The sequence below is a fragment of the Manacus vitellinus genome, unplaced genomic scaffold (assembly GCF_001715985.3).
Source record: "Manacus vitellinus isolate BGI_N305 unplaced genomic scaffold, ASM171598v3 scaffold_0_pilon, whole genome shotgun sequence".
NCBI classification, from domain to species: Eukaryota; Metazoa; Chordata; class Aves; order Passeriformes; family Pipridae; genus Manacus; species Manacus vitellinus.
In genome coordinates this window covers 734,375-747,547 of record NW_021938789.1, presented here as the reverse complement: position 1 = coordinate 747,547, position 13,173 = coordinate 734,375, and the positions used below count along the sequence as shown (strand labels likewise).

At 38.8% G+C, this 13,173-nt stretch overlaps 1 protein-coding gene across 6 annotated transcripts in view; it reads left to right on the top strand.

The window, feature by feature from the left end:
• CTBP1 (C-terminal binding protein 1) overlaps positions 1 to 13,173 on the top strand; it is a 237,551-nt gene that overhangs the window by 192,758 nt on the left and 31,620 nt on the right. For 4 of the 6 annotated variants that reach the window (XM_018088050.2, XM_018087885.2, XM_018087995.1 and 1 more), the window contains exon 3: positions 7,512 to 7,666. In XM_018088050.2, the coding sequence (XP_017943539.1) occupies positions 7,512 to 7,666 (155 nt within the window). Of the gene's footprint in view, positions 1 to 2,326; positions 2,418 to 3,917; positions 4,135 to 7,511; positions 7,667 to 13,173 lie in introns of those variants that run through there. The other 2 variants (XM_018088156.1, XM_018088101.1) reach the window with 2 other exon arrangements.

Sequence of the window (13,173 nt, the reverse complement as noted above, 5' to 3'; positions counted from 1 at the left end):
TGACATTAAATAGGTGTGATTCATATTGTTTTCAGTCTTATTTTGAAAAGTATTAGTTAAGATTAGGCATATCATTACAGCATGCTCCAAATATGTAATTTGAGTAATTTTTTGACAGATGTGAAATACTTCCAGTTTTCTTGTGGAAGTTTGAAGTACATGTGTAGTAATAGAAAATATTACCAGATGATTTTGTTTCCCCTTATCGGACCTTTATTTCTGATCACAGGCTTTCAAGATGTGCCTTGTGGGACCTTTTGTTTTATTGTACCCTGGCAGGCACTTAGGATTTTGTGTGGACACTGACAGATGCTGGACAAATAACAGCAAAATTACTAGATGTTTAAAAAAGACTGGTTAGGGAACGCTATTTAAAAAATAAAACAGAAACCCATATCCTCGTGGTTGTCAGAATAATGTCTAAGAATGGCAAGTTTGCCCGCTGTGTGAGTGTGGAAAAGTAATGAGGAACCGTGATTCAGGTTCCAGTAACAGCAGGGAAGTGTGGAATTTTTCTAAATAGAAATCATTGGGTCATTCTGCTTTGATGGTACCAAAAGGGAAAATCAAGTAAGAGCATTGTTTCCAAACACTGTGTTGAGGCCTTTGTGTTTTCTGCTGTAGTGATTGCTTGGGTACCCAGCTTCGTTTCTCACAGGTAGTGAAATAATGGTGAGATGTGTGCAGAAATCCAAGTACCATTAAAGTCTGTGGGCTGGGGTGGTAATTACACGGTGGTGTTGGTTTTACATTTGTGTGAGGGCTTGAGCTGTGAGTGTCCTGTGGAGCTCTGGGTGCGTTTCAACCTGCACAGTTACCAGGAGGATACAACCGGGTGTGACTGCTCTGCACATCAGTGGGTCAACACAGCACAGGAAACCACTTGTATTTTTCTTGGTCTCTTGCAAATTAAAAAGAAAAGAAGGAAGATGACTTGTTTTTACTGAGTTTGGGTAAATAAAAAGCATAGGCGCCAACAGTGTTGGTGTGCTCTGCTCTTCCAGTAAAGTTTCAGTGTGCTCAGCCTTAACCTCTGAGCTCTGGGGACTTCCACAGGGACTGAACACATGCTTCAAGTGAAGTTTATACTCAGTTTTCTCTTGCATTTATACTGTCAAGTCCAGATCTTGCTCCTTTGAAAATCAGTTTGGGATTGTTCCTATAAATTTTAATAAACCTTGCAACTGGTTCCTAAAAATCTTAGGAAACGTAGTTAGAAGCATTAAATGAGTTGAGAAAAGAAGGAAATTAAATTTAATCTGCTGAGTAATTCAGTCTTCCGAGGGTGGCTGTCACTTTTCTGTGCATGCCCCTTGTTGGTGTTCTTTATTTAAGAATATTCTCCCCTGTGCTGCCCTCCAGTCCCATATCCTAAATCATGGGAATTTGCATCCTGCTTGTCTTGAAGGCAGCAACAAAAAGTGTTGGCTCAGATTCTGGTGGAATCAGGAGATTTTTGTGTTGCATATTCAGCATCTAAATATGCTGAATATCAAAATACTGAAGGCTGGTAAGTGCTCTTTTTTTCCTTGCATTCATTTTACTGATCCTTGTACCTGTGTTGTATTTTAAAATTTATTTCTAATTGTTTGCTCTTAGAGTTTTGCTCTACCTTGAATCTTAATGTCACTTGAGTTCACGGTGCACAAAACAGTGATCTCTCAAAACAAAGTCCAAAGAGTAAAAATGCATCATAGGTCAGGAACCTTAAAATATGTTTTTGAAGTATGATGTTTCTAGGAATTTTAATAGTGCATATTGGCAAACCTAATTCATAACAGCTTCTGTGTTCGTGTTATGAGGAGGATATTTTTTGTTTGTTTTGACAACTTGTTCTTTACTTGAATTAATATTAGCATTTAGTTTTGGAAAACATGCAAATTTTTTTGAGGGTTTATGGTAAATAAATGACAGCTCTCACTGAATTTATGCCTAGGTAAGAATATAAAGTAAAGGTAAATGCCACAGGGGATTAGTCTCATGTTACATGTGCAAGACTGTAAATCAGTTGAACATCCAACCTGTCATTTTTTGGCTCTTGTTTTTGTAAATATTGATTAGATTTTTCAGTAGTTTGCATTTTGTTAAAAACGTAAATCACTTTGACGTTTTACAGTGTATAAAGAAAGTTTTGCAACACAAATTCTTTGAAAAGGACGTTGTCAAGGGATTTTTCCTGCTTATTAAATCTTTGCACTTGTAAGAATCCCCAGAGACGTGACAACTCTCCTTTGCCAGGCTGCTCTCCTCCATTTCATGTGCCTGTTGGTTTGTCATTATAGGGTTACTGATAAGTGTTGTGCTTTTTGGCATTGATGTATTTTTCAGAAAAAAGAATTGAAGCATTTGTTTTGAAAAAAGAAAAACACATTTAAAGAATTACATGGACTTTGCAAACAGATTTAAGACAATGAAAGGTAGGTCAAATTTTGGGCCTACAAACCTGACAGTGTCCTTTAGTTAAGTTAATGTGTATGCCTTATATGAGACATTCCTGATCCTAATGATGTTCCATTAATCAGCAGCAGAAAAATGTGAAAATGACATTGTTAATCATCATTAATCCTAATAGCTTTTCTTGTTGCATTTTGGTATGTTTTCTGATGTCAGTAAGCGGTGGCAGCCTCAGTTATTTGTGCATTGATCACTTCAGTAACTGTCAGTTCGGAACATGAAAGATTGTTTTACAAAAGGTTTAAAATACATTTTAACAGCCCAGAGTATGTTAGAGCCTAGAGAGCTTTCTTACCCTCCAGTCATGAGCATGCCTAATGGCATTGGCTTCAACTCATCCCCCTTGGAGTGTAGCACAAATAATGCACCTTTGCTTCAGGAGCAATGGGAGGCACAGGTTGGATTTGGGAGCGGTGAGGACACTACCCTGCTTAGGTAGCTCCTTTTCTCTCTAGCTTAAAAAACTACATGTTGTTCTGAGGTTGGTCTGATCATTTTTAAGTCCTCATGGTGCCAGAGGAGATATAGGATAGCTCATGACCCTTCCTCTTGTTTTGGCTGCAAACCTGGACAGTGTGTTGATTAATCCTCTTGTTTGTGGGACCCACAGGCACTTAAGTGCTTGCACATGGGGCTGGCCTCCTCTCGGGTTCTGCAGCTGAAAACTGATTTTTTTTCTTTTTTTTTTTTTTTTTCATAAAAGCTGGACTAGACTGAGGTTTTGATAGGTTTTTCTTTCCAAGAGAGCTGGTCCAGACTGCAGCTGTGCAAGGGTACTCTGCTGTTAGTTATTCACATGGTGAATAACTGCTGCATACGGAGAGCTGCTCTGCCTGTCTGTGCACCTCATACCCGGTATTAATTTAGAAAAATTCCAGCACTCACTGGCACAGTAGCTGTTACTGGGGCAAGAGCTTCACCACCAGATTATTTCCATATTGGTGGGGAGGAGTGGGCAAAAACCCCTAAGTAATAGCTGGATTAGAACTGTTGGGAAAACTTCGGATTTTTTGCATAAATACATTTAGATAACCTTAAGGGCCTGACTTAGACCCAGCAAAACCAGCAAGATCAGAGTTAAGGCTTCTCACTCCATCTCTGGTATTCACTGGAGCACTTGGCCCTCCAGCACGGGGAGGGGGGATGTTGGAGATCACACCCTATCCCTGGATCCCTGCTCACCCAGGCAAAGCCTTGGCCCTGGTGCCGACTGTTCCAGGTACGTGTATGTACAATACACCCGCTGTCCTGAGCAAGGTGCCCCGTGTGCCTTAACACTCTGCTGCTTTCCCTGGTATGTTAATGGCCTGTGGCAGCACAGCAGGTGTGGTGGAAAGCCAGCAGCCAAAGGGGGAAGGGTACAGATGCAGTGAGAAGCTTTAAACTTCGAGTTTCCTGCCTTCTGTGAGCACGAGTCAGACCCTTAATGTTGTTTTAATGTATTGTTTGTGTTTAATTTTTAGTAAAAATTTGAACGCCATCCAGGCTACAGAGGTTGCAGTGGATAAGAAGTTTAAAAGCTTTGGTTCAAGATTACAGGAGGCTGCAAGAAAAATTAAAGACATGGAAATGAGGATGGAATGACAGGCTGCTATTTTGCCTCAGAATACTGAAGATTGTAAAGCATTGAGAAATCGAATTCATGACCCTGGAAACCAAGCTCAGATTAAGAAATGTCAGGTTGGTAGGGGTTCCTGAAAGTCTTGAGTTAGGATAAACTGAGATTGTTTTCCCATAATGAAAGATTATAGGATGTGGGGGTGGATGGTATAATTTTTGTTATCTGTGTAATGTGAAATGCAATGCCATATACTTAAATAAGCCAGCTAAGTGAAATTATTTGTTTAAATTAGTTTCACATTTGTGGTGTTGAATGTCACTTTTGACCGCTTTACAGTTATTTCTCTCTGGCACAGAGTTGCATGATTTGCTGTAAATGCAGGCATGCAAAATACTGCTCTTAAATACACATTGCTTCCTCCTGCCTCTCCGAGGGTCTGCTGCAAAGCCAAAGGCATGGTGCAGGATGACATTTCTAGATAAGAGATGGGCAGAACATATCTAAGTGGTGGAAGAGGAAGGGGTTTGTTCAGAAGGTTCTTATTCATAGTGAAGCCGTGTCTCTCTGAATGTGAACCTTAACTAGTGGCTGCCACTGTGATGAAGTTCCTGTGAGTTTACTTAAGTGTTGAGTTATTGCCTGCGATTCAGGGACAGGATATTTAGGCAGAAGGATTGTGCAACAGGAAGTCTATGCTGAAGTTCAGAAAGGATTTTGGCAAGCAAAGGTTTGTAGGGTTTTTGTGGTCAAGGTCACTGGGTGTATTTGAATTCTAGGGACTCTTAAAAAAGTCTCTTGGGGAGAGTTTGTCCTTCTAGTTGTATTCTGACTTCTGTTTCTGTGCTTTGGGGCTCCGTCTGGCATTCCCCTTAGCACTGATGTTACACAGGTAACTTGGTTGAAATCTTCAGATATGCTGGTGTGAGGGGAAAACCAGACCACACCTTTGTGTGTTTTAGAGAAATCATTATCTGAAAGGGCTGTTTTTTGAACTGTTGTATTTAATGGTTTTCTGAGATAGCTCTAGTCAGAAAAGTGTTTCTTAGAGGTGAGAGTTTTTAATCTCATCCTTTTTCTGTTTGGACTGAATGTGCTCTGCTGTTGACAGAGCTGCTTTAGTTGTAGCTCTATGCCATATTTTTATAGCTCTGTGCCTTTTTTTCCTCATTCATCTACAACGACTTCAGTATCAAAAGTTCTGGGGTTTTTTTATTCTAGCTAGCATTCAAACTTGTCATTGAAGTTCTGCCTTTGCTGCACTGACAAGACAATGACCATAACATTTCAACTCTAAAGTGAACACAGTTACTTTAAGCAAAATGAATAGGACTTGCAGTGTCATTTTTGCATTCGTTTCAACACTTAATTGCATTTTAGGTAATGCTATTACATATACTGCTTTGAAAGAAATATGAGCAAATCTGTAACATGCTTTATCTTAGGGGTTTTTTAAAGTAAGTTCCATGTGGGTTTTTATAATTAAGTTCCCATTAAAGGATAGTAATTGTTCTGTGGGTGACTACGTAGCTTTGTTGTATATTCATGTTATGTTCCTGACATGTACTGCATTACTAATGTGTGGTTTGTATACTGAAAATGACTGTATGGGGCTCAGGTGGCCATTTCTGGTTCAAACAGGTATCAATAGTAAGTTAACAGGATGTGCAGTTTTCAAAAATTATATTTAAAAGGCTCCCATCTAATTTTGGTGGCTGGATGTTACTGAAAGAATACGTGTACCAGAAGCATTTCTAAGCATGTCTATCACAACAGAGGTTAGGAGTGGGTGTTTTTACAGCAGAGCATAGTTTTCATGGGTGTTGTACTCATGGAAAACTTTGCTAGTGAGTACTTTTCACATCTCAGTGCCTCTGTGCTATGGTGAGAGCACTGCAGGGTCAGTCCATCAGCATCAGCAGATGTTGGGAGACACTGTGACTAGAACAGGAAAGAGCCAAATGTAGTAACTCTTGTTCTGTCTTCTTTACAAAGTTTTTATGCCTGAGGAACTTAAATACCAGACTGTAGTAGGGCTGGACCATCATCCCTGCTTGGTTAGGGCTGGACATGGAGTTTATAGGTTGAGGCTGGACTGTGAGGGCAGGAGTCTCCTTCAGCCCAGACCTGAGCCTGGTCCCAGTGGGGGAGTAATAGGCTGCTTCTGTTGACTTGTGAAAATCTCTCTTCCCAGCAGCTGTTTTTCTTCATGAGATGCCTTGTACAGCTGGGATTCTAATAATTTTCCATCCACTTAAAATGCAGATACCAGTCTTTCAGGGCTTGCTTTCTGACCCAGTCTGGGACTTAAGAGGCAGGGACTGCTTGTAGGAGTTAACTGGGGGACTTCCATCGTTTGCATTAATGTTGGACTAACTTGGATTATCAAGGAAATATGCAATGTTTTAAAATTCACATTGCGACAAAAATATGGTGGTATTTGCATATAAGAAAGATCTAGCCTGCTTCACTTTGCAGTATTTAAAACTTATTTTAAAAGAGGAAAAAAAACCCATGTACTTTTGGTCTTGCTTTTCCTTATCTCTTCAGGAAGTCCTTTTTTTTTTTTTCCACCCACGCTTAACTACTTTTGTGTAAATGTAATGGTTTAATATTATCCCCAGTTTAATATTATTCCTCTGACTACTGTTGTGTGTTTATCCCATCTACACTGTTAAAAAAGATGCTCTCTAACTATCTTAAGGATTACTTTTCATTTCAAGACTCTGTAAAGAGGATGTAAATGAAGTCTGCAGTTGGGACTAATTTTCCTGCCCCCAGCTACTTAATGTGAATTTCTTTGTCACTCCACAGTGTTCCAAGTGTGATGTTGGTTTAGGGAGAGGCCTTTTGTTCATGTTTTATAAGAGTTTTCAGTAGTGGATTAAGTATGATGTGTTTGACTAAGCTATATAGGACTGTTTTGTAAAATTTTTTAAGTCTAAGCAGACCTACATAGATCAGTAATTAGCCTGTAAACTTGGACACTGGATCCTCAGTAAATGCAACATTTTGCTGTTGTAGGCTTTTTTCAGTTATGTTTTAGTCTCAGCAGAATCATCATTATATATGTAAATTGAACACTCAAATCCTCACTGACTTGCTTATGATATTCCATAAGCTACACTTTTGCAAGCCTGGACAAGATATTTCTCACTCTGTCTCGAGCTCACAAAGGTGTGGAATCCAATCAAAACATGGATAAGATAGCACAGACACTTCTTAATAGTGCAGTAAGGATATATCTTTAAAAAACAAATATACTATTCCCTTAGTGGTTTTATCCATCTTTCGTTGTTCAGCCTCCTGAACCTCCGTGGAATTTTTTCTTTACGTCTTCCGTGTTTGGTTGACTGCTGAGTGTAAACTTGTTCTTGTTTTATTAGCTTCAGTCCTTGAAATCTTTTTCTGCCATCAGAATAAACAGACTAGCTATAAGCTATTTTTTTTAATTGCATTTGCATGGCTTGAATAACAAGTGTTCTCTGTTTCCTTGCAGGCATTCGACCTCCGATCATGAACGGGCCCATGCACCCGCGCCCCTTGGTAGCGTTGCTGGATGGCAGGGATTGTACAGTAGAAATGCCTATTCTGAAGGATGTAGCCACAGTGGCATTTTGTGATGCTCAGTCTACACAAGAAATTCATGAAAAGGTAATATTCCAGAGGCGTAATTGAGATGTTTGGGAAAAATGGAAATATTTTAATGATTCGGATCAGATCCAGTGTTGTGTCAGCTCTGACATCGTGTTCAGCTGTTGCATTTTAGTTACTGGCTGATCACCTCAATGAGTGAGTTGATGGTCATTTCCAACAGGTCATGAAATATGATGGTGAAACAAAGATTCAAATGTCTGTATGCTGAAGTATTGCTTTTGTGTAGTGTATCTTTGGCTGGATGTCGTCCATATGATTACCTACTGAATTAGTTTCATAGGGAGAGTTAACTTCTGGGAAAAATATTATTGCATGGTATTTTCAAATGCTCCTTGGAAACATTTCTGTTACTCAGCCTTTGTCTGGAAAGACAAATCTCAGTATTGGATTGTCTGTGTGGGAGACATTCTGATTTCTTTGTTTAGCCAAGATACTGTGCAGGCTGGGTTAAGCAGCCTTGTGCACTGAGAATGGTCACTGCAGAAGAGTTTCAAAACAAATGCTAACTCAAAATTCATGTGGAAAATGCAGTGAATGAGAACCTAACTTGAGAACACATGCAAGGAAGTGAAAACTTCTCAGTCTTCATTCATAATTGGAGCTGCAGAGATTTCGTTGGGGGCTTTTAATTAAATCTTAATTTATAGGGTTAAAGACTATATTTCAGTTTTTTAATTGAGAGAAATATTCAACCCAAGATTTTTTTTCTCAGTTCCCTCTTACCATATATCAAGAGTTAAAATGTGCTGGAATACCTTATTTCTGCGTGTTTCTTTTTAGTCATGTTGAAAAGTTGCTTTCATTTTACTGTTTTCCTATCTCACACCAATGTCAGAAGTTTAATACATGAAATAACTGAATTTCATTTACAAATACTAAATGACACTTGGAGAATAAATAATACAAATGCTGTTCCACTTTTATCAGTAGATAACAGCAGTCTCCTGTTCACGTGAACACTGTAAGCTTGGCAGCTGCACCACCTGTATAGTTTTATGCTTTGCTTACTGCAATCAACATCATTCACTTCTGGTGCATCAAAACTGGGGAATTCCTGTGGGCCATAAATGCCGGGCATGGAAACACCGGGGATCTTCTGTTATCAGTGCAGTAAATGAACTTATCAGATCCTGAGAATGGAAGTCAGTGTGTGTCTCTCAAATTGTAGCTTTGGAAAAGCACTTAAATACCTGATGAGTGACACAGGTAATCTGTTGCTGATCTTCACAAGAGTGTTGTATTGAGGGGATTATACTGAAACTTGCGTCCTTTGCTTTTTATTGTACATAAAATGTTCGTTCTCAGTGAGCTCAGTAATACATCAGGAATATTTTCTCCAGTTATCAGTACACTGCCATAATAAGATTTTCATTTTTCTAGAGGATGAGGCAGTCCTAAAACATTTGGGTTTTCAGAGTGCCATTGTTCTGCCAGGTAGTAAATTTCTGCAACAAAAATCACAAACCTTAGTTCATTATCACAGTGTTGTATTACTTTAAGGTAGACTGAGAGATCAGTGTTTATGAAGCATTGAGCACTGTTCACTTCTGTTTGAAAAGTGTTACTGTTCATCTGTGGTAAAAAATGGCTGTTTTTCAACTATCTTTAGAGTTATATGAGAGAAATATCTGTATTTTAGTACTGTTTGTATAATACCTTATTTGGGAACGGTGCTTTACTGAATATAAAACTGTTTTCACAGAAAGTTTTAAAATGAAAAGTTGCATATTTAAAGCAGTATCTAAAATGTTTGTGTCTTTATGAGTGCAAATTCCTGACCATGCTAAATGATGCTGTCCTGTTAATTAAAATACAGATTTTGATAATGGATGTTAATTTGCAAAAGGCTGTTCCCCATTGTGAAAGACGAGATGACTGAAAATCAGGAGAAGGTTTAGTGTTGACAAGAGCTTGCTGAAAGCAGAAGGTGAAATTTATTTTTTCTTTCATATTTCATGTCTTCAAGAAGAGCTACTGAATCCACAAGGTAGCAGATACAGATACACTTAGTCTGAAGTTGCAGGAGGCAGGCCAGAGACTGGGAGGTTAAGGATGGGGCTTGAAAGAGGTGATTGAGATGTTGTTTGATACTCCTTGATGGGTGACTGTAGATTAATGTAATGGGGGGGGAAGAAAAGACATGAACTGAGAATCACTTGGGGAGGAAAGGAGTGAAAGACTGCAAAGGGTGGTTCAGAGAGTGAGAACTGGTATAAACTCAGCTTGTGCACCTCACCAGGGTGTGAGGTGTTGGCATTTGAGGAATGAACATTTTAGAACCTGGAGAAGGTATTTCTACTGGTCATGAGAAGGTTTCAGTGACAGGATTGGTTTAAAATACTGTCTTTTTGGTATATTGAGGAAATAGTGAAAAGGGGATTTGTAGCAGTTTGTGAGAGAGCAAAGCACAAGGTAGATACTTTTTTCATAGAGGAGCAAGGAGGCTGAGAGATTTTCACACATACAGAAAGGAGGAGGAGAAATGAGGATTTGAATACCATTTATATGCAGAGACAAAAGCAGGATGTTACCAAATACTGTTATACCTTATTATGTGTGCTGAGTAAAGAAAGTTTTCCTCCAAACTGGGTAATGCCCAAATTGCAGCTCTGTAGCAGCTCCCTTATGTCAAGAGTTCATTTTTCAATCACTTTTTATGGCTGAGGAGATTAAAGTTTGGAAATTAAGTAACTAGTTTAAAGTCACAGGTAAATAATAAAGTGTATTAGAACTCTGTTTTGTCTCAGGTCAAAGCATTCGTTCCCTGTTCTGCTGCACTGGAAGGCAACTTGGATGGTGAAGATATGTTTCCCTCCTTTTGAAAATCAAGCTGCCAGTGCTTAAGTGAATACTGACGTTTACTAAGAGTGATCCAAGGTTTTGAAATAACTCTGTACTTAGAGGACACTTACTACACTTCTTCAGAAATTAGTAATGCTTAAGGTTTTACTGAATTTTTGTTTGGTTTGTTGTTTTCCCATTCTCCCTGGAAAAAGCAGTTTGTTTTCAAGCCAGTCTGAAAGGCTGCAATAGATGTGTTTATCACTTAACCCCTAAGTTCTGTTTTTTTGTAGATATTGCATATGACTGTGTGAAGTTGAGCATTACGTTTGCCAAACTGTATCATGGGATAACTGGGAACTGGGTTCATTGCATCCTATCAGGAAACTTCTGTCATTTAGGGTAAAAATCATTTTAAGATTTCAGTGTTTAAATTTCTTTCTTATTAGAGATTGCATTACTGTTGATAAAAGTTACTCACTGCACTTAAACTGTTTTTTATTTTACAATTAATGATGTGTAAATAAGTTTTCTCAGTAACCATCTAACACTGTGTCAAAGTGTATGTGGTGTTTTGGTTTGTTCTGCCAAAAACACAGTTGCTCATCCAAAAAAAATATTTAAAAATACTTAGCTTGCTTCCATCCTCATTCCAGGACAACTTTCTTTTTTCACTGTCTCATGCTCTGTTGTCTGACCCCCTGTTTTCTCCTAATTCCTTTTCCTTTCAGTGCCCTTCACACAGTTTGCTGCTTTTCTTGCCTCCTTGGCATCCTCCCCAGTGCTCCTGATTTTTACAATATTGCTGCTCCTTTCCACTTCTGTACCTTTGAAGGCATGACAGACTCAAGCACACCCTTGAGATCTTTGTGTTGCTGAAGATTTTTTTGAGTTCAAGTTTTTTGCTCTTTGGGCTTCCTGACCTTTGCTGTGTGTTCTGTAACATGGAAGTGCTGTGTAGATCCAGAGGGCTGAATGTAAACAAACTGTGCAAGAGCTGGTAATGGACATCTTGACCAAGCAGAGGGGAAATAGTGATTCTTGCTAACCCAGATGAAAAGACCGGAAGCACAACTGATTAGGAATGGTCTTTAAAGCAAAATATATGGCCTGGAAAGAAATCAAAAGTTTGTTTGAAGCTGAGTACATTTTCTCAGTCTTTTTTTCTGTAATGATGTGATTTCCTACATCAGGTAGAAGAAAAAAAAAATGTGTGTGTTTGACTGGATTTACAGCTTCAAGCAGATACCCAAGTTCACCAGAACACTGAGAATAGTCTTCCTGGGTGGAAGTGGGAAAAGAGTCTGTCTGGTAAACTTGTGCCTCAGCCTTAGCAGTGATTGAGGTAGAATGTGTCAGATCCCTTGATCCTGTTTTATGAATACAAAATAAAATCATCTTCAACGTGATACTGCATTTCCATATTTTTAGTTTTAAGTTAAAAAAAATTGAAAGCTCTACTTCCTGTTCACTAGTGAAGGACTTCAAGTTTTTCAGTCACACTTTTACATAGGAATTAAATGTAGAAACAGTTCCACTGATGATGACAGTTTTATCTAAGACCATTTCAAAGAAGAGCTGAAAAGCAACAAATGTTTTGAAACTGGTACAAACAAATTGGGAATGGTGCTGTTGTTCAACTCTTTGATTTGTCCCTGTTACAGCAGTGGTTAAGTAAGATAATTTTTTCAATTTCCAATTCCTTGCTTAGAAGTAAAGCTGCAATCTTGTGTTTACACCATCAGTGCTGTTTATATTCATGATGCAGTTGCAGCATTTTAGTTTTCCATCAAATTTAGATTCTCAAAGAACACAGATTGAAAGGAAGCAGCCTTGTTCTAAACAGTAATGTATACTTGGGAGTAAATTGTCACCTCGGAGCTGATCCAAAGCCTTGTAAATTTACTGAATGAGCCTTGGATCAGACTCTTACGAAAGACTTTGAAAATATTAACAGAAGGCAACCCTAAGTTACACCTCATTATACAAAGTAGTTACCCTACAGCAACGACAGTAAGGATATGTACAAAACCAGGGTTGGCGTTCAGTGGCCCTTCTGCCCCCATCTCTTGGAATTTGCAGTGGCAGTGCTACAGGTCCCAAGCAGCATCCCAGGAAGGGGCAGGGTGCCAGTGTCTCCTCTGATCTAACACCCTTTAAAAAGCAGAGTGGAGGTGCTGCTGTTCCCAGCAGGCAGCACACATCAACCTTTCAGGCAGATTCGAGTAATACAGTTGGTTATCAACTAACATTTACTTTCGTTTCCCATTACCGGGTTTTTCTAAGGGACATTGAGGCTTGAATGTTGCTGGTGCTTAGTAAGAAGGTTTTTGACAGAGGTTTCTGTGGGATGATGTGTTGTCATCAGTGACTGACATGACATAGTGATCCTTTGGCATAGATGTTCAACCCATCGTAGTGTCTGATAGGCTTGAACTGAATTGGAACACAATTCACCCTTATTAATACACAAGTTAACACATAGAACTCCTGTTAAAGATTTTTCATTGAAACCTTTTATTTAGTAAAAATGTTTTCAGAGTCTGTATTCTCAAATTGACTTCTGTCATTAAACTGCATGTGATGGTCAGTAAATCCTGGCTTCGAAAGACTGACTTCAGTATAGTATTTAAAAGGAAGCTTGCTGTAGGCTCTGCAGGTTATTTTGTAGTTATATGTGTCTTTGTATGTATATACTCTTAATAATTTATTTTTAGAAGGCT